General features: G+C 44.6%; 1 protein-coding gene across 1 annotated transcript; it reads left to right on the top strand.

Annotated features, from left to right (window-relative positions):
- The first annotated feature begins 327 nt into the window (after nucleotides 1-327).
- On the top strand, nucleotides 328-26122 carry LOC120727378 (atrial natriuretic peptide-converting enzyme-like). Its single transcript, XM_040021607.1, is given in 25 exon segments — nucleotides 328-460; nucleotides 2495-2645; nucleotides 5944-6252; nucleotides 8678-8789; nucleotides 9012-9116; nucleotides 10482-10723; nucleotides 11813-11926; nucleotides 12937-13044; nucleotides 14036-14146; nucleotides 14707-14829; nucleotides 15322-15429; nucleotides 16272-16396; nucleotides 16398-16504; nucleotides 16611-16753; nucleotides 16844-16951; nucleotides 17053-17166; nucleotides 17269-17379; nucleotides 17731-17854; nucleotides 18538-18666; nucleotides 18916-18965; nucleotides 20167-20353; nucleotides 20429-20591; nucleotides 20669-20777; nucleotides 21977-22110; nucleotides 22197-26122. Coding segments are annotated over 25 exon segments (3333 nt in total). The 5' UTR covers nucleotides 328-397; the 3' UTR covers nucleotides 22380-26122.
- Nucleotides 26123-26590: the final 468 nt, after the last annotated feature.

The following is a 26590-nucleotide window of genomic DNA, read 5'->3' as shown; positions in this document are numbered from 1 at the left end:
GTTTGTCTCCAGGGCAGACCCATCTCCACCCACCCATCCACCCTCTCCCTGCCACTTTGTGTTTGTATTCCTGACAGAACTTTCGGAGGTGTTGCGGGTACCCCCTGCTGAGGAGCGCACCCCCTGCTGAGGAGCGCACATGTGCGGCAGCAGCTTTGAAGCTGGCGCTCAGGGCGGCACGAGGCTCCAGCCCTGCACCTGGATCCAGGAGCTTTAATCGCACGTTAAGACCTCCTCACGTGGGCACGACCTGAGCTGTGTGACAGTAAACAGCGGAGGGGGAGGAGACGGGGTAGGGGCGGAGCCAGCGTGTCTCGTGCCCGGTTAGTTAGCGGAGCAGCTCGCGGGCAGCAGACAGAGGGATGGTCTCGCGCTCGGCGCTGGGCAGCAGCAGGTCATGTTGTCCGCGCGGCTGGAGACCTGCCCGCGTGTCACCTTCAGCGGAGCGGGAACTGCGGCGGTGAGTGCCCCCCTCGCTCTCTCTCTCTGTGTCCCCGCTGTCTGCGGAGCTCTCTCTACCTCTGTCCCCGCTTCTGCTGCTGTCCTTGGTGTCCGTCCTCTGTCCTCTCCGCCTCTCTGTGCTGCTGCTGCAGACTCTTCTTATTCTGCAACACTTCAAAGATATTTCAAGGCTTTAATCAGAGAAGCGTCAACAGAAAACTGACACAAATATGTTTTTATTTCTGTTTTATTTCAGTCAAATCTCATTGAGTCATCTCTGTTTGAAATAACCTGTCACAGAAATAATTACGGATTTATTTTCTGTTTAAAAAAATCTATCAGCTGCTTACCAAAAACGGTAAGCAGTAACATAAAAAAATGTTACTGTCACATTTGTGCAAAAGTCAGTGCACTTTTGTCTCCTGCTGTAACATTTACCCGAGGGCACAGGTGTGCTCAGGAGCATGAAGCATGTAGGAAACAGGATGTTGTTCCAGTATCTGACTTTTAATGTCGTGCAGTGATGTAGTGATGTCCGTCTGTGTAGAGTTTTCAGCGAATATGAGCTCTGATGGTTATAAAACTGCACCCAGCTACACTTTCATTTCTTTATTAATAACCCTGATAAATTTAATTTCTTCTTAATAAACTTCATTTCTTTTCTCAATGACACCTTAGATTTGATCATGTTTGGGTGATTCGTGGATCTCTGTTTATTCATAAAGACTTTGATTTATTTTGATGTAAAATTTAAGAAGTCATATTAATTGTGGCTCCAGCTGAAGCTCCTCGGGTGGCTGACGCGTCTCCGTTTCTACAAGATGATCCAGAAAACAGCTGAAAGTTCACACACACGCTCAGCTCTCAGACCTGATGATGTGCACTCGTTTACCTGCTAAACACGGTCGTCGCCGTCCTCCTGATCAATACATTTGTGATGTTTCGGAGACTAAATGATTACAAACTTAGTTATTAACAGATAGTTGTAGTACTGGAAGAATTAGAGCAAGTTTAATAACTACAGCTAATAATTAAAATAATCACGTAGTGATTTACAAAACAAAACAAACAGTTATTATTTTTGATTATTTTTCTTAAATAAAAACATTATTAAGATTAAGATATAATGATAATGTTTATAATGTTTGTTTATGTTGTGTGACAGTAAACTGGGTGTTTTTGATGATATAAATATATCAGGCATCAGAAAATATCAGAACCAATAAATATGAACAGTTTTAAGAATTTACTTTATTAACCTCTTAAGCCCAACGCCCCCTGATACGGGGGCAAAATGCAGGAGATCAGGTAGGCTTGGGGCTTAAGAGGTTAATGCCTGAGGATTGTGTGATTTCAGTTGCCCCAAGACATACGAACATTAACCGACTGAAATAAATAAAATACAAATAAAATTACAAAATATATACAAATAGCTCAATTCTAAATATGTGTTGCAGAGATTAAATATATATGATTCACATCGTACTCCAAGCTGTTGTTATTCTGATCTGCTCCTTACTTAATTTTACCCTTCAAAGTAAAAGTCCTCGCCTAAAAGTCCTAAAAGGTGTAAGATGTACATAACGTGCATGTTTTGTTTGTACTTTATTTAACCCAAATAGTGAGCTTCTTGTTATTATTGTCATGCAATAAAAAGAAGATGATCCAAGCTGCAGCTCTCACACACTCTTTCAGATGCACATGCACAGCAGACGTTGTGGTAATGAATCAGCCAATCAGCACATTATACAGAGCAGCTCCACAGAGAGAGAGGGTGGTGGAGTGAGCAGTATTTAAGGCGGGGGGCTGCTGTGTGGTGTCAGGTGTCGGCTCGTTGTCATATCTCTTCAAAAATAACTTCGGCGTGTCCAACGGAAACTCTGAGAGGGCAGAAACACCCCGAGCACCCACACCTCTGCTCTCTGTAAAAATAACCTTCAGTGGAAGAAGGGGCGGGGCTAAACAGACAGTATAGAGCTCCTCTTTTGTGCTCTGATAACCTGGATCCTGGTGTTTTATGAGTCCTCTGAATGTCTCTCTGTGTCCCACAAAGAATCTGGCTCGAGGACCCCAGGCGAGGATGGGCGGGGAGGCGTGTCCCCACAAGCTGGGCTCCACCAATCACCTTCGGCTTCTCCTCTACATCCTGATTCCCACCGTGAGCCTGCTGGCCGGCCTCCTGCTGCTCGTCCTGGTCCTCACTGGTAGAGACACACACACAAACACACAGTCTGGCTGATGACCTCTGAGGTCAGAGGTGTTCTCAGTGACCTGACAAAGACTCCACCCTTCACTTTCAGTCTGGACACGACCATGATATCACTCCATCCCCCTCCTTCTCTGTCCTCTAATCTCCACCCGTCCTTCTGATTCTTTGTCTTTTTCCTCCCTTTTTCCTTCTTTTTCCATCCCATTCACACCATCATTCCTTCTTTTTTATTTGGCTTTTATTTCATTATTTCTCTTTTTACGCTCCTCAGTTTAGTTTCCTCCCTGCTTCTATCCGTTTCCATCTTTCCCTCCGTCGCTGTTACGTCCTCCTTCTTTCCCCTGAGTCATCCTCCTTCTTCCTTCATCCCTCCTTTCTCTCGATGAAGAGGAGCTACAGAGGGATAAGGGGGGAATGATGGAGGCACGGAGAACAGACTGATGTGTGTAGGAGGAGAAGTGTGCATGTGTGTCACCATGACATCAGGGAGTCCCTCAGCCAATCAGCATGAGGATCAGACTGAAAGGATTTCAAATATTTACGCAGGTAGTAAAAGAGACGCGGCAGCATCTGTCCATCCAGACCTTCACCATCTTCCTCCTCCTCCCCCAGTCTTCACCTCCATCACCTTTTCAGCCTCCCCCCTCATCGTTTCTCTTCCTCCACTGGATTTTCCTTCCTTTCTTTATTTTCTCGTGTCTGCTTTGATGATTCATTTCTTTCTCAAATGTATTCGATTCAGTCTTATTTCTCTTTCTGAACACACACACACACACACACACACACGCACACACACGCACACACACACACACACACACACACACACACACACACACACACACACACACACACAAATATCACAAACATTGTCTGAATGAATAAACTTTTTTCATTTACACTAACAGAAACTTATTTTCATTCTCCTCGCAGTGAGAGCTCCGCTCCTCTTTCTTCTTCGTTGGTTTCTTCTCCCTCTGCAGCTGTTTTTCTTTTGTCTTCTTCGCGACTCATTGCACACAGTGTGTGTGTGTGTGTGTGTGGCTTCTCTCCCCATTACACACTTAATGGTCTTTGCAGTGCCTCCTGCTTGCCTCCGTCTGTTTTCAGCTTTAATGTGAGGCTGTGAGTGAGAGCCTTCACATTCACTCTTCAGCAGTTTTTATTTCTCAGCCTCTGACTGATGATCCACAGTCACACTGTGTGCACAGCACACCTGGCTCTCACTGTTGGACGGTGTTGTTGAGTCTCCTCAAGCAGCAGCAGAAGGTTTCAGAGTGTTCTTCTGAGCTTTATCAAAAGCAGCAGCCCGCAGCCTCACATGTGTCCTCCTCAGGGGCGTGAAGTGAACTTTCTGCTGAGCGCAGCAGGAAACCAATCACACCGACAGCTTTTAGTACTCCTGGTTGTTGCAGATATCTGCTCCTGTATCTGCTGCAGGCGTGGGGGGAAGGAATCAGGCTGTTTTTTTTAATCTAATCAACAAATAAAAAATGATAAGTTCAGTTTTAGTCAAATTAAAGTCAGCGTGAGAACATCAGCAGATAAAATCTGGTTAATTCATCTTCACTGCAGAGCTTTTCTCTGGTCCTTCACACCAGCTCACCGTCTGACAACCATATTTGTAGTTTGACCCCCTCTGATCATCTAATCATCTACTGACCAATGATTTTGAAATGGCTCTGCTGCATGCAGGTAAACAGCCTGAGCACAGAGCAAATGAAGGAGGGCTTTCGGTAAATCGCAGTCTGAAAACCATCGACTATCATTTTTGGATCCATCCATCCTATTCAAGCTGTCACAGATCCGGCGGCAGGGTACACCTGGACAGGTCTATCCCAGCGCTCCGTTTCTTGATTTCCTTCCTGAATTTCTTGTGGCATTCACTCTGATTAATGGCTCCAGCTGTGGGACTTACACTTTGGCACCAGTTTTATTTATTTATTTGATGGAAGTCAGGCGCCGCTTTGCTCAGTCAAACAGAGACCACTCACGTTCATTTTTGACTTATTGGCTGACCTGAGATCTGTGTCTGTAGGCAGAGCTTCAGTAGCTGTTTATCAGTAGCTATATTATTTATATACAGTGATGAGTGGCCTGTTTCACAGTCATGTGGTGTAGATTTCAGGGAGACACTTGGGACTCGTACCCACTGATATTTACAGCACACGCATTCGCCCACCCACTCCCCTCCTTACGCTGCAAAAAAACAGCCTCCAAGTGCACGACTTATGTATGCAAACATGTTCCTTCACATACGCGAAGACGTCTCTGTCATAAACCGATGTAACAAACGTGCAAAATGAAAATTCCTCGTTTGATTTGAGAGGAATCTCACACATGTCGGCAGTAATTCGCTGTGTAGTGTTTGAGGGGGTGAAGCCGATGATCTGTCAGTGACTCATTTGTAACATTTATACCAGAAATGCAAATGATGAAACCCACGGCTGTGTGTGACAGAAAATATGTAAAAAGATTACCATGGTAACCAGCTCTGTCTGACACGGCTGTGCTGTCTCATTAATAGTTTTTTTTTTTTCTTTGCCAGAAATGTCAGGTTGTTCAAGTTCATAAAGACGGACGCGGCCGGGGACGAAAAACAGTGCTTTAAAAACTCTAAAGTAACAAAGGGAGGAAGAGAGGAAGGGGCGGGGTCCAAAATGCACCCAAAACAACAGAGACTCACTGTGAGATCGACACTGTAAGATGTACTGTAACCACACACCAGCAGGGCGAGGGGCAACAATGAAGTCTGTCAAGGCAATATTCAAGACAGGAAGAGAAAAAAGGCAGGAAGTGAAAACAGAGAAAGCCAAAGAGGACCTGACCTTCAAAATAAAAGAGAAATGAGACTCAAAAGCAGAGAGGGGAACACATTTATCAACTCAAAAGCTTCTTTTCCATTAAGAACTTGGGTTTCCTGTCCCTTCATTTTGTGGAATTTTCCATTCTCGCCATAACTGAGAGTTTTGCTTCTGGGGTCCTTTATTGATGACACACCTGTAGAAAAGAGTCAGTGTGTTCATGGACGTTTAGGTTAAATGTGACCACGCCTGGAGAATACAGACATTTAGGTTTCTGTGAAAGGAGAGCACTTTTTAGCTTTTATATCTTCTAAATTATTAAATTGTCAAATTATTTCCTTAAAACTATTTGAAATTTGTGACACCACACAGCACTCATTCGTTCATGAACTGAATCCTTGAAGCCACGCTCATGGACGTTCATGAGCGTGGCTCAGAATCATGCCTGAACCGCCTCCTATGATTGGCTGATACCTGTGTCTTCCTCTGCAGGTATATTTGGCAGCACTCACTTGGACCCCAGCCTCCTCCCCTCACCCAAACCCATCGCCGACAGCAACCCTGGTTACCACAGCAACAGCACAAGTGACCCCTACCCCTCCTCCTCATTCACGGTGGAAACCGTCACGTCTTCACCGCAGAACCGCAGTGAGAGCACACCTGCCGCCACCGGCGTTCCCCCGGTGACCTCTTCTCAGGCTCCGCCCACTCAGCCCTACACAACCCCCCCTGATTGGCTTGCTTCTGTGACATCGCTGAGCACCGCTTGGCCGAGCAGCACCGCCTCTGCGCCCGACACAGGTATCAGGTGTGAGCAGGAAAGATGGAAGCAGCAGGGGGTTGTGGGAAACGTACGCAGCTTTTAAAAGACCTGAGTAATGCCACGGCTAAGGATGAACTACAAATCCCACAGTCCTCTGCAGTCTGTGTCCTTCCTGCTATCCGTCTGTCTGTTGCTGTTGTTGTGTCCTTTCCCGTCAAACAGTAAAATCTTATTAGGCTCCATTAGTGTCGACTGGACGAGTTGATACCTGAGAGTAGCTGCAGAGGATGAGCTGCATTCAGATCTGCTGTCCTCTACTCTCCTCTACTGACCTGATGGGCTGAGCGAGAGTGTGTGTGTGTGTGCATCTGTGCTGATAAATCGTTTGTTGGGTTGCTATTTTAAAATTCCCCTCGTCTCCGTCTCTCTCTGTTCCTCTGCTGTCCTTCAGTGTCTCTCTGTCTGTTCCCATGTATTAATGTGCAGTCGAGGTGAATGCTAATGAGCCTCAGTCTGTCCTGCGCTCTGATTGGACACTGGACACTCACCAGATTTGGTGGACGTTTGACCTCCTGCCCAGTTCGACCACCTTGTTAAAAAAGGTCACGCTCCGTGATTAACTGACTCTCTGATGACTTAGATTTCTCCCACTGAGACAACAAGTTAGGCCCTGAAGGTGTCGGTGGTGTCACCTGGCTGTTTGTCATGCTAATGCTAGCTACAAGTGTCTTCTTAAAGCACTGACATTGATACATCCAACTGTGGACAATCCAACCAATTACAGGCGAGGTTTAAACACAGAAAGACCTCAATTTACTGTCATTTGTTATTAGTTATTTGTTATCTTACTAAGTTATTTGCCCCTAAAAATCTCAGAAGGATGGTCTTACTTATCCTGGAAGGCATTAGTTTGGCCTACTGTAAGCATCCATCCATCCAGACATCCATTCCTTTGTCCATCCATTTTCTTTTGGGGAACTGTGGCAGCAGGTTATTCTAGTCATTCTTTAAGATAGCAAAGTTTTCCAGTTACTATATAATCTCTGAGTGTACCCTTTTTGCCCGTGTCCCCAAAAACCTCTAAAGGACATCCTGATCAGATGCCAAAACTGATTGGCTGGCTCCTCCGAAGGAGCAGCAGCTCAGCTCACCAGATGTTTGCACTTCTTATTTTGTCCCTAACAGTCAGTCTGGGAGCCTCCCTGATGTTTCAGTCACTTCCTTTTTTTGGTTGCTATCCTCTCCTCACCCCAACTGGTCATAGCAGATAGCTGCCCCTCTGAGCCTGGTTCTACCAGAGGTTCCTTCCTGTTTATAAGGGAGTTTTTCCTTCCCACCAAGTGCTTGCTCAGAGGGGGTCGTCTGATTGTTGGGGTTTTTTCCTCTATGTGGCTGTGATGTGGAGCTACATAAATTAAACTGAATTGACTGCTCGTGACCACAGGTGAGGGTTAGATTATAGATTGACCATTATGACGAAAGATTGTTTTTCTTTGATTATAACCATAGTATTTAAAAATAAACACTGACATTCCATGAAAATCATGCAGGTGAAAAATACCAGTACAGTTTTGGTTAGATCAAACACGTATTAAGCACAGGGTGCTCCCATTGGCTTTAGGTCAATCCAACCCACTGGCACAGTCAAAAGAATTCAACAGTTCCTGAATGCAAATGTTTCTGCATAGATTTTTCAGTGATATTAGGGTTATTATGGTAATCCCAAGTAGGGCGTCACATCCAACTCTTGGCAAATAACCCAGAGAAGAAAAGCAAACAGCAAAACAAAACAATAAACAGACAGTAAAAACTCAAATGTCTGATAAAATGTCTGTTTCCTGTAGAGCTCCATCACACTCCCTCACTTTCAACCCAACCTTTGACGGCTGCAGCACCATGCCTGTGATACTGTAATGACCCGAATTTCACTGCTTTCAGGAACCATTGGAATTCTTTCAATTGACCAAATGGTTCAGGAGTTACGGGAGCTACAGGTGTAAAAAATATAAACCACCTGTCTGACAGGTTCGATTTCAGAGGATTCAAATCTGATAACTGTGAGTTTCACCTGCTGGTTTTGGTCTCAGTGTTGTTTGCCATCATTTTCACAAGATCAGCAAACTTTAGCCACCAGACGCTGCTAGTGCAATTACCTCCAGAGCAGCCATCAAAATTCTCCAGAAGACTCCAAAAGAACAAACACAATCCAAGGGACCAGTTCAGGGACACCTACTGCTCAACGTCCACCGAACACATCACGCCATGGGCAACAATGAAGTGAAATATCACTAATAAAACAAAGATCTGTGAAAACCAAACATGCGCCAAAAAGTTGTTGTTGAGAAGCATAAAATATTAGAAACTATAACATAAGCATGTTTTATAACGAGGCTGTAATGACGACAGCAGCCTGCAGGGGCAGCGTTCAGGGTTTGATCCTCGTGACCAGCTGTCTCTGTGCAGGTAGCTGTCAGCTGATCGTGGAGCCTCAGTGTCACATGTTGCCCTACAATCAGACGTGGCTGTCCTCCTCCGTCGCCGTGGTGAAGAGCTCAGAGGTGGACATGTTGTTAAGGTAACAGTTACTTCCACTAAAAGTCATTGAATTGTCTACAGACAGCTATTTCATACTGAAAAGAAGACAACACAATTAAAGGCATCACCTCAGGTTGTGTCATGTCAGGGTTTCGTTACTTTTAACATTTAAATGATCCAATCGATTCATCAGTGAATCGACGAGTAGATGAGTGTTAGCTGGGCTCCCGGCGGTGACTGAACGCCAGCGTGTGTGTTTCAGGTTCTTCAGCTACCTCAGCAGACTCTCGTGCTACAGACACATCATGCTCTTTGGCTGCTCGCTGGCTCTGCCCGAGTGCATCGCAGCTGACGGCGCACACAACAGGTAACACACACACAAACCTACAGTCAGCTGTTTCCATACACAGACCTTACTTGGCCTATTTCACAGCCTCTCCAGTTTCCATATAAGCAGCTCGTTGCTGTGGAGTCGTCAGTGTCGACCTTTCTGGACTTGACCTGGGATTGAAGATTGATTGAAGAGTCTGATGTGAGCTGGAGGGCCGCTCTGACCAGACGACAAACATAAAAAACTAAAAAATATAGAAACTATTTATATTAAGAGAAAGGTGGTGAGAAAAAACAAGTCCTGCTGCACTGTGCAAGCTGTTTATTTGCCGTCTGCTTCTTCTCCATCCACAACATGTCCACCTATTTTAATCTGTCCAGAACTGAAGCTGATGTTTGCTCCTTTACTTGTTACCACTGATTGTCCCTTATACTATCTGTAAGCTTCTTTGCTGTGACTAGAAAAGCAGCTTGAACCCTGAGTGGAACTTTGAGAAGATTGAAATATGGTCTTATCTGTTTCTCAGATATCACAGTCGTCTCTGGACACTCATAAAACTCATAATTAGACAATTAGAGCTCAGTGTTAGGTTGCTGTTTGATCGCAGTGTCAAATGTTCTCATCAGCAACACTATCCAGCTGCTCTGCTGCTCAGGGTGAGGGGAGATCCCAGGGCATTAATAAACCGTCAGCGCGCTGCACGCTCAAACAGGTGGCGCCCTTATTATGTCTCAGTTTCAGCTTTTAGCACAGTGCCAGAGGCTCCAGGTGCAAACTCGGTCCAGAGTGAAACAGCCTTTCTTCTTCCCTGTCCTCGTTCCCTAGCATGATGCTTTGTTCAAACAGCACGACAGCATGTTGGATTAGTTTCAGCGAATGTCCAGCTGCTGCTGACAACAACCAAACCATAGGAGGAAGATACTGATATCACAGACACAGAATAAAGTGCATCTCTCCAAAGCTGTCAGGTGACCGTCAGGAATGTTGGAGGTACCAAAATGCTCAGGCCTTCTTTAAAAGCCTCACAGTGCCGAGCAGCTTCTCTCAGTTCACCTAAACCTTGAATGTTGTCTTTCAGTTCCAGCACATTCAGCAAAGACTGAACTTTGTCTTCCTATAAAACACAAACAAGAACATGAAACTCAGCTGTTCACACAGTAAGTGGGACAGCAGCTGTATGTGTGTATATGGCTAATAATAACACCCTCACACCCTCCAAAATCAGAGGACACACACACACACACACACACACACACACACACACACACACACACACACACACCTTCAGTGTCAGTGGTTTCAACTCCAGACGACCTCTGACAGGAGGATTATGGGACTTTTAATGTTTTAATGATGCTACCAGCTAACTGCTCCCTGACGTCCGTGTATGTGTGTGTGCAGGACGGTCGTGTTGCCCTGTGCGTCTTTCTGCGAGGCAGCGAGAGAAGGCTGCGAGCCAGTCCTACAGATGTTCAACGCCTCCTGGCCTGACTTCCTGCGCTGCTCCCAGTTCAGCAACACCACCTCTGCTTTGTCACCACCGTCATCACCGTCATCACCATCATCACCATCATCACCTTCGCCAACAGGTCTCCTCACGTCACCTGCCTGCTACACACCGCGACAGATTAAAGGGAAACCCTGTGAGTACAAACCACACGTAAAATTCTTCACTCCAAAACTGGAGCTCAGACCTCAGGGACCGCCAGTTGGAAAAATGAGCCAATCAGCTAACGTATTAGCTCAGATAATTTCATTAAAACATTCTAAAGGCTCCAAACTCAATCCAGAGTCCAGGTCAGGAACTCCAGTTAGCAGCTATCATCCACCTGACCCGTAATAGTACAAACTTTAAGCCTTAAACTTCTTAAAGGTGAATGAAATGTACACCTGTTGTTATAATCGTTATCTACAGAGACCAGTTTTTGAACTATTTTTGTAACAAGTAGTAAACATGTTAATTTCTCCTGTAAAGTTTTAAAATGGGAGTTTGTGGAAATGGACTTAGACAAAAATATGATTAGAATCTGAATAAAAGGTAGAGGACCAATGATAGAGCCTTGTGGAACTCCACAACCTGAAAACAGTCTGTGACGCCCTGTTCTCACAGTTAATCTGCTGGTTACTGCACTGAGTAAAAATGATTTGGGTTTGAACGTTTTCAGGTGAGATCTTGAAGTCACCAGTAAATGCAGTTTACACAGTTGCATCCATTTACGCTAGCTATTACGATGCATGTAGCCAAAGTCTTTTTTCCACAAAGTCTCATGTATTCAAACTTGTACAACTTCCCCGTCTGTATATCTGTGAAACTCCGAGCTTCTGATAATGATACTGAGACATCATTAAAACTGCAGTAAAAACCAACACAGCCACACATTCGTGTCTTCAAACCAGCTTCAAACCACATCGTGCCAGCTTACAAAAACTGAGAGGCACACAACCTGAAGACATGAGAGAGACATAAGAGTTAGCAAAAAGTGGACATGATGTCAGTTTTCACATCAACGTTGTTCCTGAGGCAGTGCGAGTATAAAATGACCCTTACAGGCTTCCTTTACATCTGCATTCATTTTTTTTGTCTCGGTCTCTCATTAAGTTATACTTCTGGTCGTGACTGAAAACTGTTTCTCTATTGGCCAAGTGGACATTAGAGGGACTGCAACTTTTTATACATCATAAATATTGTTGTTGTACATCACTGCTGTACTCTCTCTCTGATTGGTTGGCAGCCGTATGTGGCGGGAAAGATCATTACTTGTGTGCGACTGGGATTTGCATCCCTCAGAAACTGGTGTGCAACGGCTACAATGACTGTGATGACTGGAGTGACGAAACACACTGTGGTGAGCACACACACACACACACACACACACACACACACACACACACACACACACACACACTGTATTGTGGTCTGTGTAAATAGCAGGAAACATTTCAGCCCGTCGTCATGGTGTTCGCAGGATGACAGTGGTATGGTCGCTCTGCCTGTCACAGAAAGGTGGTTGCCATGGTAATATAGAGAATCTATAGGCAGCGACTATCAGAAAGGCAAAAGGGGAGAGAGAGAGTTTTGTCTTTGTCTTTTAATGTCGCTCTCCCTCTTTGTGACCCAGCCTTCTTTTAACCAGCAGAGGTTTATGTGGCTGTAAAAGTCACACATGACAACGAATGAAGGAAGAACAACAAACGGCTATAAAGTGAGAAACCAACACAACAGGAAGAACTGAAGAGGACAGGAGGGAGAGGACGAGAAGATTAAACATGAGACAGTTTAACCAATATTCATCAGGTCTCCTGTGACGCCTTAGTTTGAAGTTCACATCCTTTATTTGGAGTCTTTACCTGTTTCACATTCCCTATGGAAATGTTATAACAGACAAACTGCAGGGACACGAGAGAGCTGATTTCAAACGTACATCTTCTAGTATTTAGAACTATTTATAATTTTTAGGGTTTTAAGAGGTTAAAGACAAAAGAAAGTGCAAAAGAGGCCAGACTTAACCATTCATAAATGTGAAGAAAAGAAAAAGCAAAACAAAAACAGGGAGCCAGAAACAAAACAAGAGGAAACAAAATAAAGAAATCAGTCGAATGAACCACAGTGCTGCTGAAAAGCTTCAAGATTTGTCAAAACAGGTTATTCAAAAGGTTTGTGGATTGTTGTAAAATGTTCCATTACATCTCTCTTCTGTTTCTTTACTCTGTGCTCTCTCAGGAACGTGATTATTATTATGAAGAAAAATAAATATCTAACATGAGATAAAGGAAAACACGAGGAAAAGTGTAATGAAAAGAAAAAACACATGAAGAAGAAGTGCTGATCATGTGACTCCCTCTCTCTCTCTATCAGTGTGTGCAGACGGCGAGTTTCACTGTAACACGGGTCGGTGTCTCTCGCCCGCTCTGGTGTGTGACGGCTATGACGACTGTGGAGACCTGAGTGATGAGCTCAACTGTGGTAAGACCCACACACACACACACACACACACACACACACACACACACACACACACACACATCACAGAGTATCACACACTCAGGGTGACGCAGTTTGGCAGCTCGGGATCAGCTGTGAAATCAGAGAGAGGGGAAGTGTGGACCGGGGGAATCCACCACCTGTCCATCTCTCACACACACACACACACACACACACACACACACACACACACACACACACACACACACACACACACACACACACACACACACACACACAGAGACACATTTTTGTATCTCTGTGAGGACCCACGCTGAAAGCATCAGCAGGCTCAGCTGAGATAAACAGTCTGAGATCGATGCCAGTTATCATTCCTGCACTGAGGCAATGCAACATATGTAACTGGTCAGCTAAATTACAGGAACGCCACAAAGCTAAATGTCATTAAAAGTGGAGCTGCTCTGCTCATTTTTACCTTTGTATTTCTGTTCTTCATACACTACAGTAGCTTTACATGAGTTCAAAATCAACTTTTTAAAAAGTATTATTTTGGACCTCTGTGCAGCCATCAGTTCATCCTCTGTCTTGAACAAACTTTAGCTCCTCTTTAAAGCCACCTATCTTCTAAATGATATCCCTCACCAGCAGAAGGATATAACAGTATCTAATCCCTCTCTGGGACACTAAAGATTCAGGATAGGGACAAAATGTGTGAAAGGGAGCACATTAAATCAATCCAATTTCTGAGTCTCATCATTTCATATCGTGTCTTTGTATCCCTATCCTTTAAAGGCTTTAACTGTAATGTTGTACACAGTGACCTAGCTTTTTCAGGAAATGGCTAACCCAAACCTTTTACTGACCGTAATGGAAGACTTAAACTCATTTCATTATTACAATCACACACTCTAAGTGAATTCAATGCTGTTAATAGAACATTAGCTCAGTCCAGACTCTGGAGGTCGTTCATGTTAGTTATTTTATCTGAGTGTAGCTAATTGTATGTTTACAGTGTGTGATGTGGCCCGGGAGCACCGGTGTGGTGATGGGCGCTGCGTGTCCAGAGACTGGCTCTGCGATGGGGACCACGACTGTCTGGACAAGAGCGACGAACTCAACTGCTGTGAGTGACAGCTGGCTTAGCTTTGAGACATCAGTCATGTTTATAACTGGTGGTTAATCTAAAGTTGTGTTCAAATTGATATTTAATTGATTAGGAAAATAGTAGCCATGGTAACTCCTGACTTTTTCCATAGACAACCACAGAAGGATTTAAACTAAGAAATGAGAGGTTTAACCTTCTTGATTCGCTCATAATTTAAACATTTTACTACTTACACTTTGTTTGCTACTGGTTGTTCCCATTTTCACAGCTCACTGAGCTCAGCAACTCTTTCCAGTGGTACACACTGCCCTCTGGTGGTGCTTTCATGTGGTGCACTACCAAAAAACAGCATCTTTGGATCAGTTAAAAGAAAAAAAAATGGAACTGCAGCAGGAACAAATGTACATATAGATGAAAGGACTGAATAGTGAATGTGAAGAAAGCTTTAGTCTGCCTCACATGGTTTCCACTCCGAGGGAAACGTGACAACTTGTGAGCGCTCAGCTGATTTACTGCTGTGTCACGTGTTACTATAACTCATCAAAAATGACAGTAAGTGCGTGTGTGTGTGTTTGCAGCTTGTAAGAGTCAGGGTCTGCTGGAGTGCAGGAACGGTCAGTGCATTCCTTCCGCGTTTCGCTGCGACGGCGAGGACGACTGCAAAGATGGCAGCGATGAAGACAACTGCACCGTAGACCAGAGTGAGTCTCTGCCTGTCATTAGAAGCAAAATCACACTAAAAGAAAGTTCAGACAAACTAACCTTTTGACCATAAAAGCTGTTATAAAAGACAGAAGATCATTCAGATGAACAAACATCTCACACATGACTTGGTAAATCTTAGATCCCTAATGACTAAGATAATAATTCATTTTCACAGCTAATCACATCCTAATCGTCACCACAAGACACTTTTATTCATAAAGCAGCTTTCCTGCACAGAGGCAGATTCTTAAAACTTAAAACAAGTTACAGGAGCCAAACTGTTATATATACTGACTGTTCTTCAAGCTAGACACAGTTCATTAGCTATCAGGTCCTTTTTGATTGGTTTGACTCACTTTGTAAAGTCTCACCTTCTGCCTGCATGTCACCCTGTCCCAGCAATCCTCCTCTGTCACACATCTCCAACATCCTATTTCCAGTGTTTCCACTATAGCGCCTTACCTGTGTGTGTGTGTGTGTGTGTCCAGGTCAGGGTGGATGTGTTCCCGGTCAGCCCAGCTGTATTGCCACTTCCTGTCAGCCCATGTGTGCTGGCGGCAACGCCGTGTGCGACCCACAAAGCAACAGCAGCTGCAGTGAGTCATCAACAAACTGTCCTCACAAAGATAAATCTGACAAGTATCATACCTGGATTTACTTTTTAATTTTGGCTGTAAAATTACAAAAAACTCATCTTTCAGTTTCCAGTTGAATTTTCTATTTAACCCAAAATGAGGAGCTACAGTAATGAGGTGCACAGATGGTAAAATCCAGGCGGTGATGCCTCTGTGTTCACACAGCAGCACCTTCTGAATCCAATATCCTAATCTGATACTCCGAATCGCCCAGTGAAGCTTGTGCCTGGTACATCTGTGAGGCTCCATTAATGCCGACCCATATCCTCATGTTTAGGAACAACATCTGCTTCATCCAGATGATGTTTTTTTGTTTTGTTTGTAAAGATTGTTTCAGCATGATGATGGCAAACAAATCATTTTGCTCATATTTCAAAAGCAGGTCTCTGTAGTAAAAGAGTCTGACTGTTAAACTGTCCTGTCTGCAGGTCAGACCTGCTATTGTCTGAAAACATCTGGAGCTTTATCAGATGAAAAACACAATAAAGGAAGTCCAGAGCTTTGAGCAGCTGGAATTCTGTATGAAGCAGAAACATTTAGCTCCACACACTTAAAATGACATGTTCACATATTCCTACATGACTTTAAAAACATTCTGCACTGTGTGTTTCCTTCTTTTTACTTCTTAGCTTTTATTTTGACATTTTAAAGTAATTACCTTCTAACTTACAGGCTGAAGCTGATTCATGCTTGGATGTATTTTAAACCTAAAAATGGAAGTTAGTCATGTCGTATGCATTATGTGGGTGACAGTGAGTAGGTTCCCTCTCGTATTAGTCTTCACTCTGCGCTCTGTGTCCCAGCTCGCTGTGAGCCAATCAGCCTGGAGCTGTGTATGAATCTGCCCTACAACCTCACCAGCTTCCCCAACTACCTGGGTCACCTGTCCCAGAGAGAGAGCTCCGTGTCCTGGGAGTCCTCTCTGTTCCCCGGCTTTGGTCCAGACCGGCTGCTACCAGTACCTAATGTTCTACGCCTGCACGCTGCTGGTACCAAAGTGTGACCCGGTCAGCCTGCAGAGGGTGCCGCCCTGCAGGTCAGCGCACAGTCAGCTAGTTAATCATCACTTTATTCCTCTGGAAGGTTTCAGATACCTTTCCTCTCTCCTTCTCTCACTCTGTCCTCACCCTCTCGCCCTGCAGGTCGTTGTGTCGTAGTGCAAAGGAGAAGTGTGAGTCGGTGCTCAGCATTGTGGGATTGCAGTGGCCGGAAGACTCAGACTGCAGTCAGTTTCCAGAGGAGGGAGGAAACACAACCTGCCTGCTGCCAGAGGCCGGAGTCGACGGTACACTCCGTTTGTCCCGAAGACGATCGCTGAAACTTTCTGCTCCTAAAACTAAAATCTTCTGTTTAATGTGTGTTTTCGTGGTGACAGAGTGCTCTCCGAGCCACTTCAAGTGCAGGTCAGGTCGCTGCGTGCTGGCAAGCAAACGCTGTGACGGACACCTGGACTGTGACGACCACAGCGACGAGGACAACTGCGGTGAGTCATGTCAGAGTCATCGAGGCCGCCGCGGCCTCATCGAGACGAATGCTTCAGCAGTTTAGTGCAGCAGGTTATGATCTCACCTTTCTGTGTGTCAGGCTGCTCTGAGCGTGCTCTGTGGGAGTGTCCCGGCAGCACAGTCTGCATTAAAGCCAGCATGATCTGCGATGGGTTCCCAGACTGCCCCCAGCTGGTGGACGAGACCAACTGCTGTAAGACTCCCTGATGTTGATGTTATTATGTTTTGTTCTGCGCTGGGCGAACAATCCCCTTCCTGACTGTATTATTAATGATATCCATTCATATTTCCTCAGCGGTGTGCAGGGATAACGAGCTTTCCTGTAACAACCATCAGTGTGTCCATCGCACTCTGTGGTGTGATGGAAAGAAGCACTGCTCAGACAGCTCCGACGAATGGAACTGCGGTAGGATAGTCCCACTTTTAAAACGTTGGGTTGTTCTTTAATATGTTAACAGGGACACCTGAGTGCAGCTTTGGTCCTTCTACTTTTCATCCTGCAAAATCTATCTCTGTGTCTGCTTATTTACACATTCACTAACTATTGATAATGATGAAAGAGCAGAGAGTATTTAGCAGATGAAAGCTGTGTATCATCTGCGTGAAGTGAAGTTCAACATGATAAAGTTGCACAGGGAACATTTATTTACTGGTTTTAAAAAAAGGAATTTCGGACGTGACTTCTAAATATTTTACAGTATTTCGTCTCCGATGAGTATTTACTATCCAAACATGCGCTGATCTGTTCTCTCTGCAGTGTCTCTGTCCGATCGATCGGGCTCTGTGCTGACGGTGTTTAAGACGGCGGCAGAGTATCAGGTCTGTGCAGATGAGTGGAACGACGAGCTGAGCGAACTGACCTGCAACCAGCTGGGACTAGGGTAAGGTTAGTAACACACGCACACGTTATTAAAGACTTTCTTCACATTCAAATATTTTTATTTATGATGTGGAGAGAAATGAGACGAGTCCCCAAAGTGTGAAGTAAAAACATCCAGTTGGACTTCCTGTCTTGTGTTTCCCCGCCTGGCTGACCAGCTCCTTGATATTCGTTCAGAATCTCACCTCCGACTCCAGCTGCATCATCCCGGACTGCAGCTGACAGGCTCAGACTGTCCTCTGCTCTGAAAATCAGTTTTGAGACGGTTCAGTTACTGCAGTTCAGAACAGTGGAGTTGGAGTCTGCCCTCGGGATGAGAAACTGACTGGAGACACGTTATTCTGAGGGAAACTCTAAATACATACACAAACCACCTAAAAGTAGTTTTTAGACGTGCACTGCAGGCATTGATCTTTGTAGACATTACCCAGAGGAGCTGGAGGTGAAAACAGATGTCTGACTCACAGATGGGCTTCATCCTGTCAGATTTATCCTTGTAAAAGTAATTATTTGTGGATTTATTCTGTGAGAATAGAGCAGGTAATTGTCAGGTGAATTCGGTGTTCTGTCTCGTGCACACTCCACCCAGACAGCTTCACTGACCTAAAGCAAACACATTGTTTCCTGCAGTGTGAGCATTTCTGAGTTTCTGATGGAATAAGCATATTGTGTTTGTCTCTGCAGGGTTCCCTCCTCTGTTTCCAGGGTGCCCGATCAGCCCGGCGTCCAAGGCCGTCGACGCTGGTTACACGTCCACCCCGAGTGGCACCAGAGGAACGGTTCTGCTCTGCAGGCCCGGCTGGAAAAGAGAAGGTAAGAACCTTGTGGTGAGTCGGTCAAAGAGACCAAACTGAGGCTGATTTAATAAGAGGGCCTCAGTCCAGCATTGAGTCTGTCTGCCGGTCACTGATGTTAAAAACTGTCTGCAGTATCTGGGCTGAGCCCATCAGGCAGGAAACAGGACACCTGTTCAGGCAGGATGATGGCCTGGCTGCTTTAATTACTGTGAGCTGGTGTCGCAGTGATGTGTTTATAACAGATGTTTCTCTGTCTGTCCTGCAGTCATGCGTGTCACTCCAGGCAGAGAGTTTCAGTCCTGTGTACCAGAGAAGGTAAACCTTCGTCTTTTATCCCTTACTTACTCATTTCTCCCAAATCAGTGTGTTTGTAGAAACATGTTAAAGTGGACGTGTTTAACTTTTCCCTCATAGTCTTGCTCTGGTGGTGGATGCTCATAAAATAATAATGAGGTCAATAATGGTGCGCTAAGGTTTTTTTTTTTCTGCTCTGGCTCTGCATGATGTCACAGAGAGCATCTATATCGTTATCTCTGATGTTCCAGCCATTCAGGGTTTGACTTATAAAGGATGGAGCTAAAAATGCCTGTTTTTAAGGGGCTGCGCAAAGGCCCAGTGTGAGATAAAGAAGTGTGATTTTGAAGCTACTGTAGTTGAGTCGAAGAGTCAATGAGCAGGAGTAGATCAGCACTGTCACTCCTCCTGCTACCAACAGATGGAGCTCAAATTTAAAAGTTTAATCTCAAAAACTGTCAAAGCAGCCACATTCAGCGCTACAGTCACTTATACACCGTTATGTATGAGGTCCAGCTGTTGATGCTGATCAACAGCTGGACCTGCACTCAAGGTTTAAGTGCAGGTTTGGTATTTTGGAGTTCAGACGTCCAGCTGCTGTCTGACAGATGTTGACTGTCAGATTACAGAGATGGTCAGCTCCTGACCAATTATACCGCGTTCTCTGTCACAACCTGCAGGTTGTCTGTAGGTTGACTGAAGCAGACATAACAATTATAGATTGTATAAACCACACCGTGAAGCAGAGGCCTCGTCATTTTAAAGCCTTTACCTTATAACTGTATGGCTGCCACCATATTGGAGCCTGAAGTGACGATCTGTTAGTACAATTAACCACACACCAGATGTATCAATATTATTATTATCAATATTATTATTATTTATCAGATAATTGCATTAAAAACGCTTCAAAAAGGCTCCAGCTGTACAAACACAGCTCAGGAACTCAAGTCGCCGTCCTGCTGTCAGCCAAAGAGGCCACGCCCCCACGAATATAACTTTAATAATTAACATGGCATCAGAGACCAAAGCCGTTTTCTGTATTAGGCTGTAAACATGTTTGTTTCTGGTGTAAAGTGGACATTTAACGCGGGAGTCTATGTGGGCTGATGCCCTTTTGGAGCCTCAAGTGGACGTTGGAGGAACTGCAGGCTGTGAGGTTGCTGGTTGGCCGTGACGGCTCATCATAAACAAATCCAGTTTGTCTCTTTGTTGCCGTCAGAGTGCGGTCTACGCCAGGCGGTGGGCCTTCACCCTCACAGGAAGAAGCGGATTCTGGGTGGCCGGGTGTCCCGGCGGGGGGCGTGGCCCTGGCAGTGCTCGCTGCAGAGCGGTCAGAGCGGACACGTCTGCGGCTGCGTCCTCATCGCCCGGAAGTGGGCTCTGACAGTCGCACACTGCTTCGAGGGGTAAGGCTTCAGGATGTGTCGTCAGTGAGCCACATTTTATTTTAACCTCACACACTAACGGTGTGTGTGTCACAGGAGAGAGAGTGCAGACCTGTGGAAGGTGGTGCTGGGCATTAACAACCTGGACCACCCAGGAGCTCACAGTCAGAGCCGAGGGGTGCGCTCCATCATCGTGCACCCGCGCTACAACCGGGCGGTGGTGGACTACGACATCAGTATAGTGGAGCTGGACTCTGAGGTCAGAGCGTGCTGCTGCACAGGATCGAGTATCAGCTGTAATCGCACTGGACTGATGAGGCGTGTTAATGTTTGCAGATTGAGGAGACGGCCTTCGTCAGACCGGTGTGTCTGCCTCAGCCGGGCCAGCTGCCTTTACCCGACTCCTACTGTTACATCACCGGCTGGGGTCACATGGGCAACAGGAGTGAGTACACACACACTTCACTCTTTGGCCGTATCCCACTCCTAAGCTTAGACTAAACTCGCTTTTTGTACTTGCAGCACAAGTAGGCACGCACACATCTTTCAATCATTCGTCTACCAGAGTTTTATTCTCGTCACGGAGAGTCGGTGCATTTAGACTTTGCAGTCCTGCTCTCTGTCTTCATCTGCTGGTTGAAAAACATCAGGCTGGCAGCTCTTTTTGAAAGCAGAAAGAATGAGCCGAGTCAGAGAGGCTCTGCCCTCGTTATTCAGATTCACCCTGAGAGAGAGTGGCTGTAACTCACTTTCTCATGCTGCTCTGTGCTCAAGCGCTCTAAATCTAGACTCCATCCCCGCGAAAGTTACATAAACTTGAAATCATGCAGCTTGGTTTGAAACTACAAACCTTTCTCCTGCTTGTAAAGTTGTAACTGATGTTTCATTAAACTCTCAAACTAGTTTCATTCATTTCAGATTAGCTAGCAGTTAAGCAAGAAGACTCTTCGCGTAGCTTACCAAAGATATTGTGTGGATTGAAATGTGACGAGCTCGGAGCGCGTCTGGTCTCACTGTTGCACCCACACATGTGTCACAGGACCGACGCCGATCCTGGGAATGCTCCAGGCGTGGCCGGGTCGCGTGGCCGGGTCGCGTTCCAGCTCCGATGCAGCTGCTGCAGCTGGTTGTTTCCACTCAGGAAAATACTCGAGATTCCACCAGATACACACCAGCATGTTTCAGAAGGGTCACACAGGTGGCTCCAAAAATAACACCAAGTCTATCGTTTTTATTCTATTTTCACCTCAGTCTCCATAATCATAATCATAATCTGCCTTTTCACTCAATTTAAGTGCTCAAAACGCTTTCTACTCCACGTCTCAATCACCTAATCCTGCACTCATGCAGTGATTTTATGTACGCCTAGGCAGCTTTTACATGTACACACTTAGACACCAGTGGATGCATCAGGGGCAACTCGGAGTTCATTTTTATGTCCAAGGACACTTGGAACTAACAAAATGACATAAAAGACGTGCTTTTGTTAGTCGCCAAGAGCGTCCTCCGTGTGAAAACAGCGCTCATTCCTTCTGATCTTTGAGCTTTAACGTCCTTTGAAAGGAAAGCTCAGAGTACTTCGAGAGCCTGAGCGCTCTTATTATATTTAAAGCCTCCTCTTCATCCTGTGTGTTTTTTGTGCAGTGCCCTTTAAACTGCAGGAAGGGGAGGTCCGGATCATCTCTCTGTCTCAGTGTCAGTCCTACTTCGACATGAAGACCATCACTCCCAGAATGCTTTGTGCCGGCTATGAAGCTGGAACCGTCGACTCCTGCATGGTAACATCTGCACCAGTCCAGCATGAAGTACCGAGGCCACACAGTTTCTCAGTGTGTGTGTGTTTAACGTGTGTGTGTGTGTTCAGGGTGACAGCGGCGGCCCACTGGTGTGTGAGGAGAGCAGCGGTCGCTGGACGCTGTTCGGCCTGACGTCGTGGGGCAGCGTGTGCTTCAGTAAAGTGCTCGGACCCGGGGTTTACAGCAACGTCACGCACTTCACCCCCTGGATCCAACAGCAGATCTACATCCACACATACCTGACCGACTGACACATACGCTCACTCACTTCCTGCTCCAAGCTCTCATTCATTCCAGAAGGAAGTGATGTCATCATCAGCCACAACACACGTTCAGTTCCTTAACCTGTGCCTATACTGATAGCCTTCAGACGCTGTGTGAGGCGATTGAAAGTTATATCCATACAATCAGTCACTGAACTCTGATCTTATTGTTCTCATTACTCGACACATTCAAACCTACAAACATCACAGAAACAAAAACACAACCTCTGTGACGGTTAACCAACGCTCAGTGCTTCATGCTGGACTTTATACTAAGATACTTTTAAATTATGTAGTTCGAACCAACCGTTAAACTTCCTGGGGCTGAAAAAACGACGAAGCGTCAAAGACGGCAGTTCCTCTGCTGGGCTTCATCTCAGCTAACTGAAGTCACAGAAAACACCCAGGACACTTTCACTTTTCAATTCAATTTATTTCAGTTCAACTTTATTTATATAGAACCAAATCACAACAACAGATACATCAAGATGCTTTATATTGTAAGGTAAACAGTAAACTCTGGTTAAACTCTGGTTAAACTCCATCATGAGACATTCAGCAGTGGTTTCATTTCACAGCGTTTTGCTTCTGTCACAAACTACACTATCCTCACACAGACCTAACAACTGCTCAAAGAAGTGTATCCCCAGATCAGCTGGCGAGTGGTTACTGGAGTTGGATGGGTGAAACTAGTTAAAAAGATGCTGCTCAAAACCTCTAGTTTGACCAGTTCAACCAGTCCAAGCCAAACAGATTGCAAAGGTTGCATCGAAGCTTGTCTGCAACTGCTCGCCAAGCAGAAGGAAAACGTAAAAGTGTGATGTTTGACGTGCAGTCGGCGAGTAGTTGCAGGTTGGAGGTTGCGAACCAGCCTCCAGCCCTGTGTGAGAGAGGACTTAGAGCAGTAGTTCAAACTCAACATTGTGATGTTCATGTGTATCAGATGGCACATGGTCTGTTACTCCATAAACTACTTTTTCAAACTTTAAATCAGCATTAAAGCAGAAAAACTCCATTTCACAGTCATTTTCTCCGGCTACTTTACCGGAAATACTCCTCAAAGTTTCTGAAGAACATTGTCTTAAGGAGGAGCTAAAACAGCTTGTTTCAGACATGGCCCAGTATAAGTTAAAGAAGGATTATTATAAAGTGTGACTCATGCACAGCTACTCTAGAAACATCAAGGAATACATATATGGAGCTGGAAATGAGCAGGATAGATTCACTTACTTACCTAACTCATTAATCCCTATTTTAAAAATTATTTAATAACAGCAATTAACAGATTAATGATAGTTTTGCAGCTGTGATACAAAATTGTGTTTGTGTTAAACATCCTGTAAGCAGAAGCTAAATCTGCTATTTCAGAGAAAGTTGAGGACTGTTTCCCGGACAGTAGCTGTGAAACCGAACATTTTAATGATATTAAGGCGTTTAGCGCTGAAGCTGCTAAAACAGACCAGCCGAGCACTCATTTTCCCACAATGCTTCACTCTATAGTGCCTAGCAGTAAAAAAAAAAAGAAACAAAACAAAAACAAAAACAAATTTGTTACTTGTACAATGTCGTACTGTACGTGTGTGTGTGAGTGTAAGCTGCTGTGTGAGCGTCAGAAAGTGCTTCAAACCACACTGGCAATTTATATCGGGCAACTTTGATGGTCAACATGTAACTTTGTTCTCGCGGCTGCTAGTTACATTTATTTTCTTTCAGACAGAAACCTGTAACTGACCCCCCCGACCCCAGTCGTGCTGTATAATGGCACATGAAGATGTAACACAAGCTTTATTTTTGTATATAGCATACACCGATGTAGTTTTAAGCTGTGTTTATTCATGTTTGTTTACGATAATGAAAAATCAGAGGTGAAGTTAGAACAATGCAGATCATTAGCCTTTAAAGTTTCTGGCTTACAGATATATCGTTAGTAACGTAAACAGTTAATAACACGCTTATTATAAATGATAAATCAGGGGACTTGAAGTAAAGTTTTACCCAGTTTTTATCTAAAAGTAACCTAAATGTTCATCAAAGTGGATAAAGCGCAAAAAAGCAAATATTTAAACTGCCTGTGAAGTATAACTTTAACGTATTGCTAATGTGGAAACATTAGTGTTAATCCAAATGTTAACATAAGACATATGAGCTTTATCTCATGTATCAGACGGTCAGACTGTAGTTTAAAGCTAGCAGACTCACTAACACAAACGATTAACTGCCAAATTAGCGCCAGCTAGAATATGAAGCACAAATGTAGCACAGTATAGAGCGTTTAATGATGTGTTTTCATAGCGTTAGCACTAAGCTACATTAGCTTTTGCTGTGTATTTACAAGCCGTTTAGGTCCAACTGTTCAACAGTAACAGTTTTCACACCGTAGCTGAACTAGAAGGAGGAAAAAAGATATTAAGACTTCATTAAAACTCACAACAGACGGTTTGTTTGCAGTTTATGTGTCTTGACGGCGTTTTTTTTTTTAGATGACTCTTCAAACACGGAGAGGGTTGGGGAAAAAAAATGGTTGAATTTTCTTTGTTGCAGTACTCCGAGTGATCACTGGGGTGTTGCCTCTATTTACATACACATGTTTACCACATTTATGCTTTAAGCTAACTGCCTCACACTGAATTCACTGAAATATTAATGGTAACTGTTTTTGTTTGCCTCATATGTGTGACAAAAATACTCACACAGACAGCAAAGAAGCATCAATACAACAGAGTAAAACCCCAACTCATACTGAGGCCTCAGTCACACAGGCCTAGAGACACTCAGCAACCTCTGGTCACAGGGGGAAACGTGTATTCCTCAATCGGCTGGCAAGTGGTTGCTAGCTGTTGCCAGGTGAAATCAGTCACAACAAAGGTGAACCACCAAAAATCTCCACGTGATGGTTGGTTGTTAGCAGTTTGCAGTGACTCCTCCTAATTTGTCTGCAAGACATCTTCTCATTTTTCCCTGGCACACAGTGGTTGCCCGGTGGTTGCCAACCAGTCTCTAGGCCTTGTGACTGGAGCCTTAGACTTCTGGGAGATCTGGTGGAGCTAGTGGACATGCAGGCGGTGATTCCTGTTTTTCTCCACCAGAGGCTCCAAAAGGCTGAATGCTGGTCATAATACACCCTGCAGTTATCTGGGCTTTTGTTTCAGAAAGCAGGTTTAGTGAAAACTCTGAGTTTGTTAAACCTGAGACGTAAGTTTAAAACAAAGGTGGAAATGTTTCACTCATCGTGTCCGCTAATGAATAATTGGAGGCTGTGAATTTGTTTCACTTGGCGAGATCAACATTTTAGCACTTCTCCCCATTTTGACTCCCTGTTAACCCAGTGGAAGAGTTGCCCAACGAATTGCCCCGTTGACCTTCTGTGCTGAGGTCGGACTCACATCCAGAACATTCCAAGTTGCTGCTGCTGATGTTGTTTTGTGTGTTTGGTTTTTTAAGAGTATTTTTCTACAGCGTTTTGTATGTCATGCTTCTTACACAGGGCTGTTAGTGTGTGTGTGTATGTGTGTGTGTGAGCACACAGTCACATGTACGGACTGTGTGTTTGTTTCTTCCTGATTTAGCTGTTATGACTTTGTTATCATGATGATGATGATGATGATGACTAATGTTTGATTATATGGATTCAAATGCTTTATGGACAGACTGTAGCCTTTAATGTTTGTGTAAACAGTGAATATTTGGTTTATATCATCTTGTATCACACTAATAAACTTATACACACACTCTCTCCTCTGTGTGTGTTTGACCTAAAGTGCTCTAAACACAAGTCGTGAAAGGTTTGGCGAGGGTTATGTTTAGATTAAGTAATGTGCGACCGCATATGTGACTCACGGCGTGTCTGCAGAGGCGTCACGTCTCTTTCCACTTCCTCTAGTCCAGAAAAAGAGATAAATAATGGAGATGTTGAGTGTCAGAAGTATCTTTAGATGGAGATTTTAAATAGAATGTGCTCAGACAGGAGAACTGTGCTCTGGTAATAATAAAAAGCCTTAAAAACACACTTTGGTTTAGTTAAAGACAAGCACCGTCTCAATAGGCTTGCTACACAAACAGGTGCACATTTTTATCTATTGTGCTTCCTTCAAAAGCTGCCTGGAGTTAGTTGTGTGGGTTGTAGAGGCTCCCTTCCCCAATAAATAAAGACAGAGAAAGTCTGTTAGCTGACAAAGACTGAGCAACAGAAACCACACTTC

Source organism: Simochromis diagramma, unplaced genomic scaffold (assembly GCF_900408965.1).
Source record: "Simochromis diagramma unplaced genomic scaffold, fSimDia1.1 OVJJ01000740.1, whole genome shotgun sequence".
NCBI lineage: Eukaryota > Metazoa > Chordata > Actinopteri > Cichliformes > Cichlidae > Simochromis > Simochromis diagramma.
The sequence above is the reverse complement of the archived record's forward strand: the minus strand, read 5'-3'. Positions and strand labels throughout refer to the sequence as shown.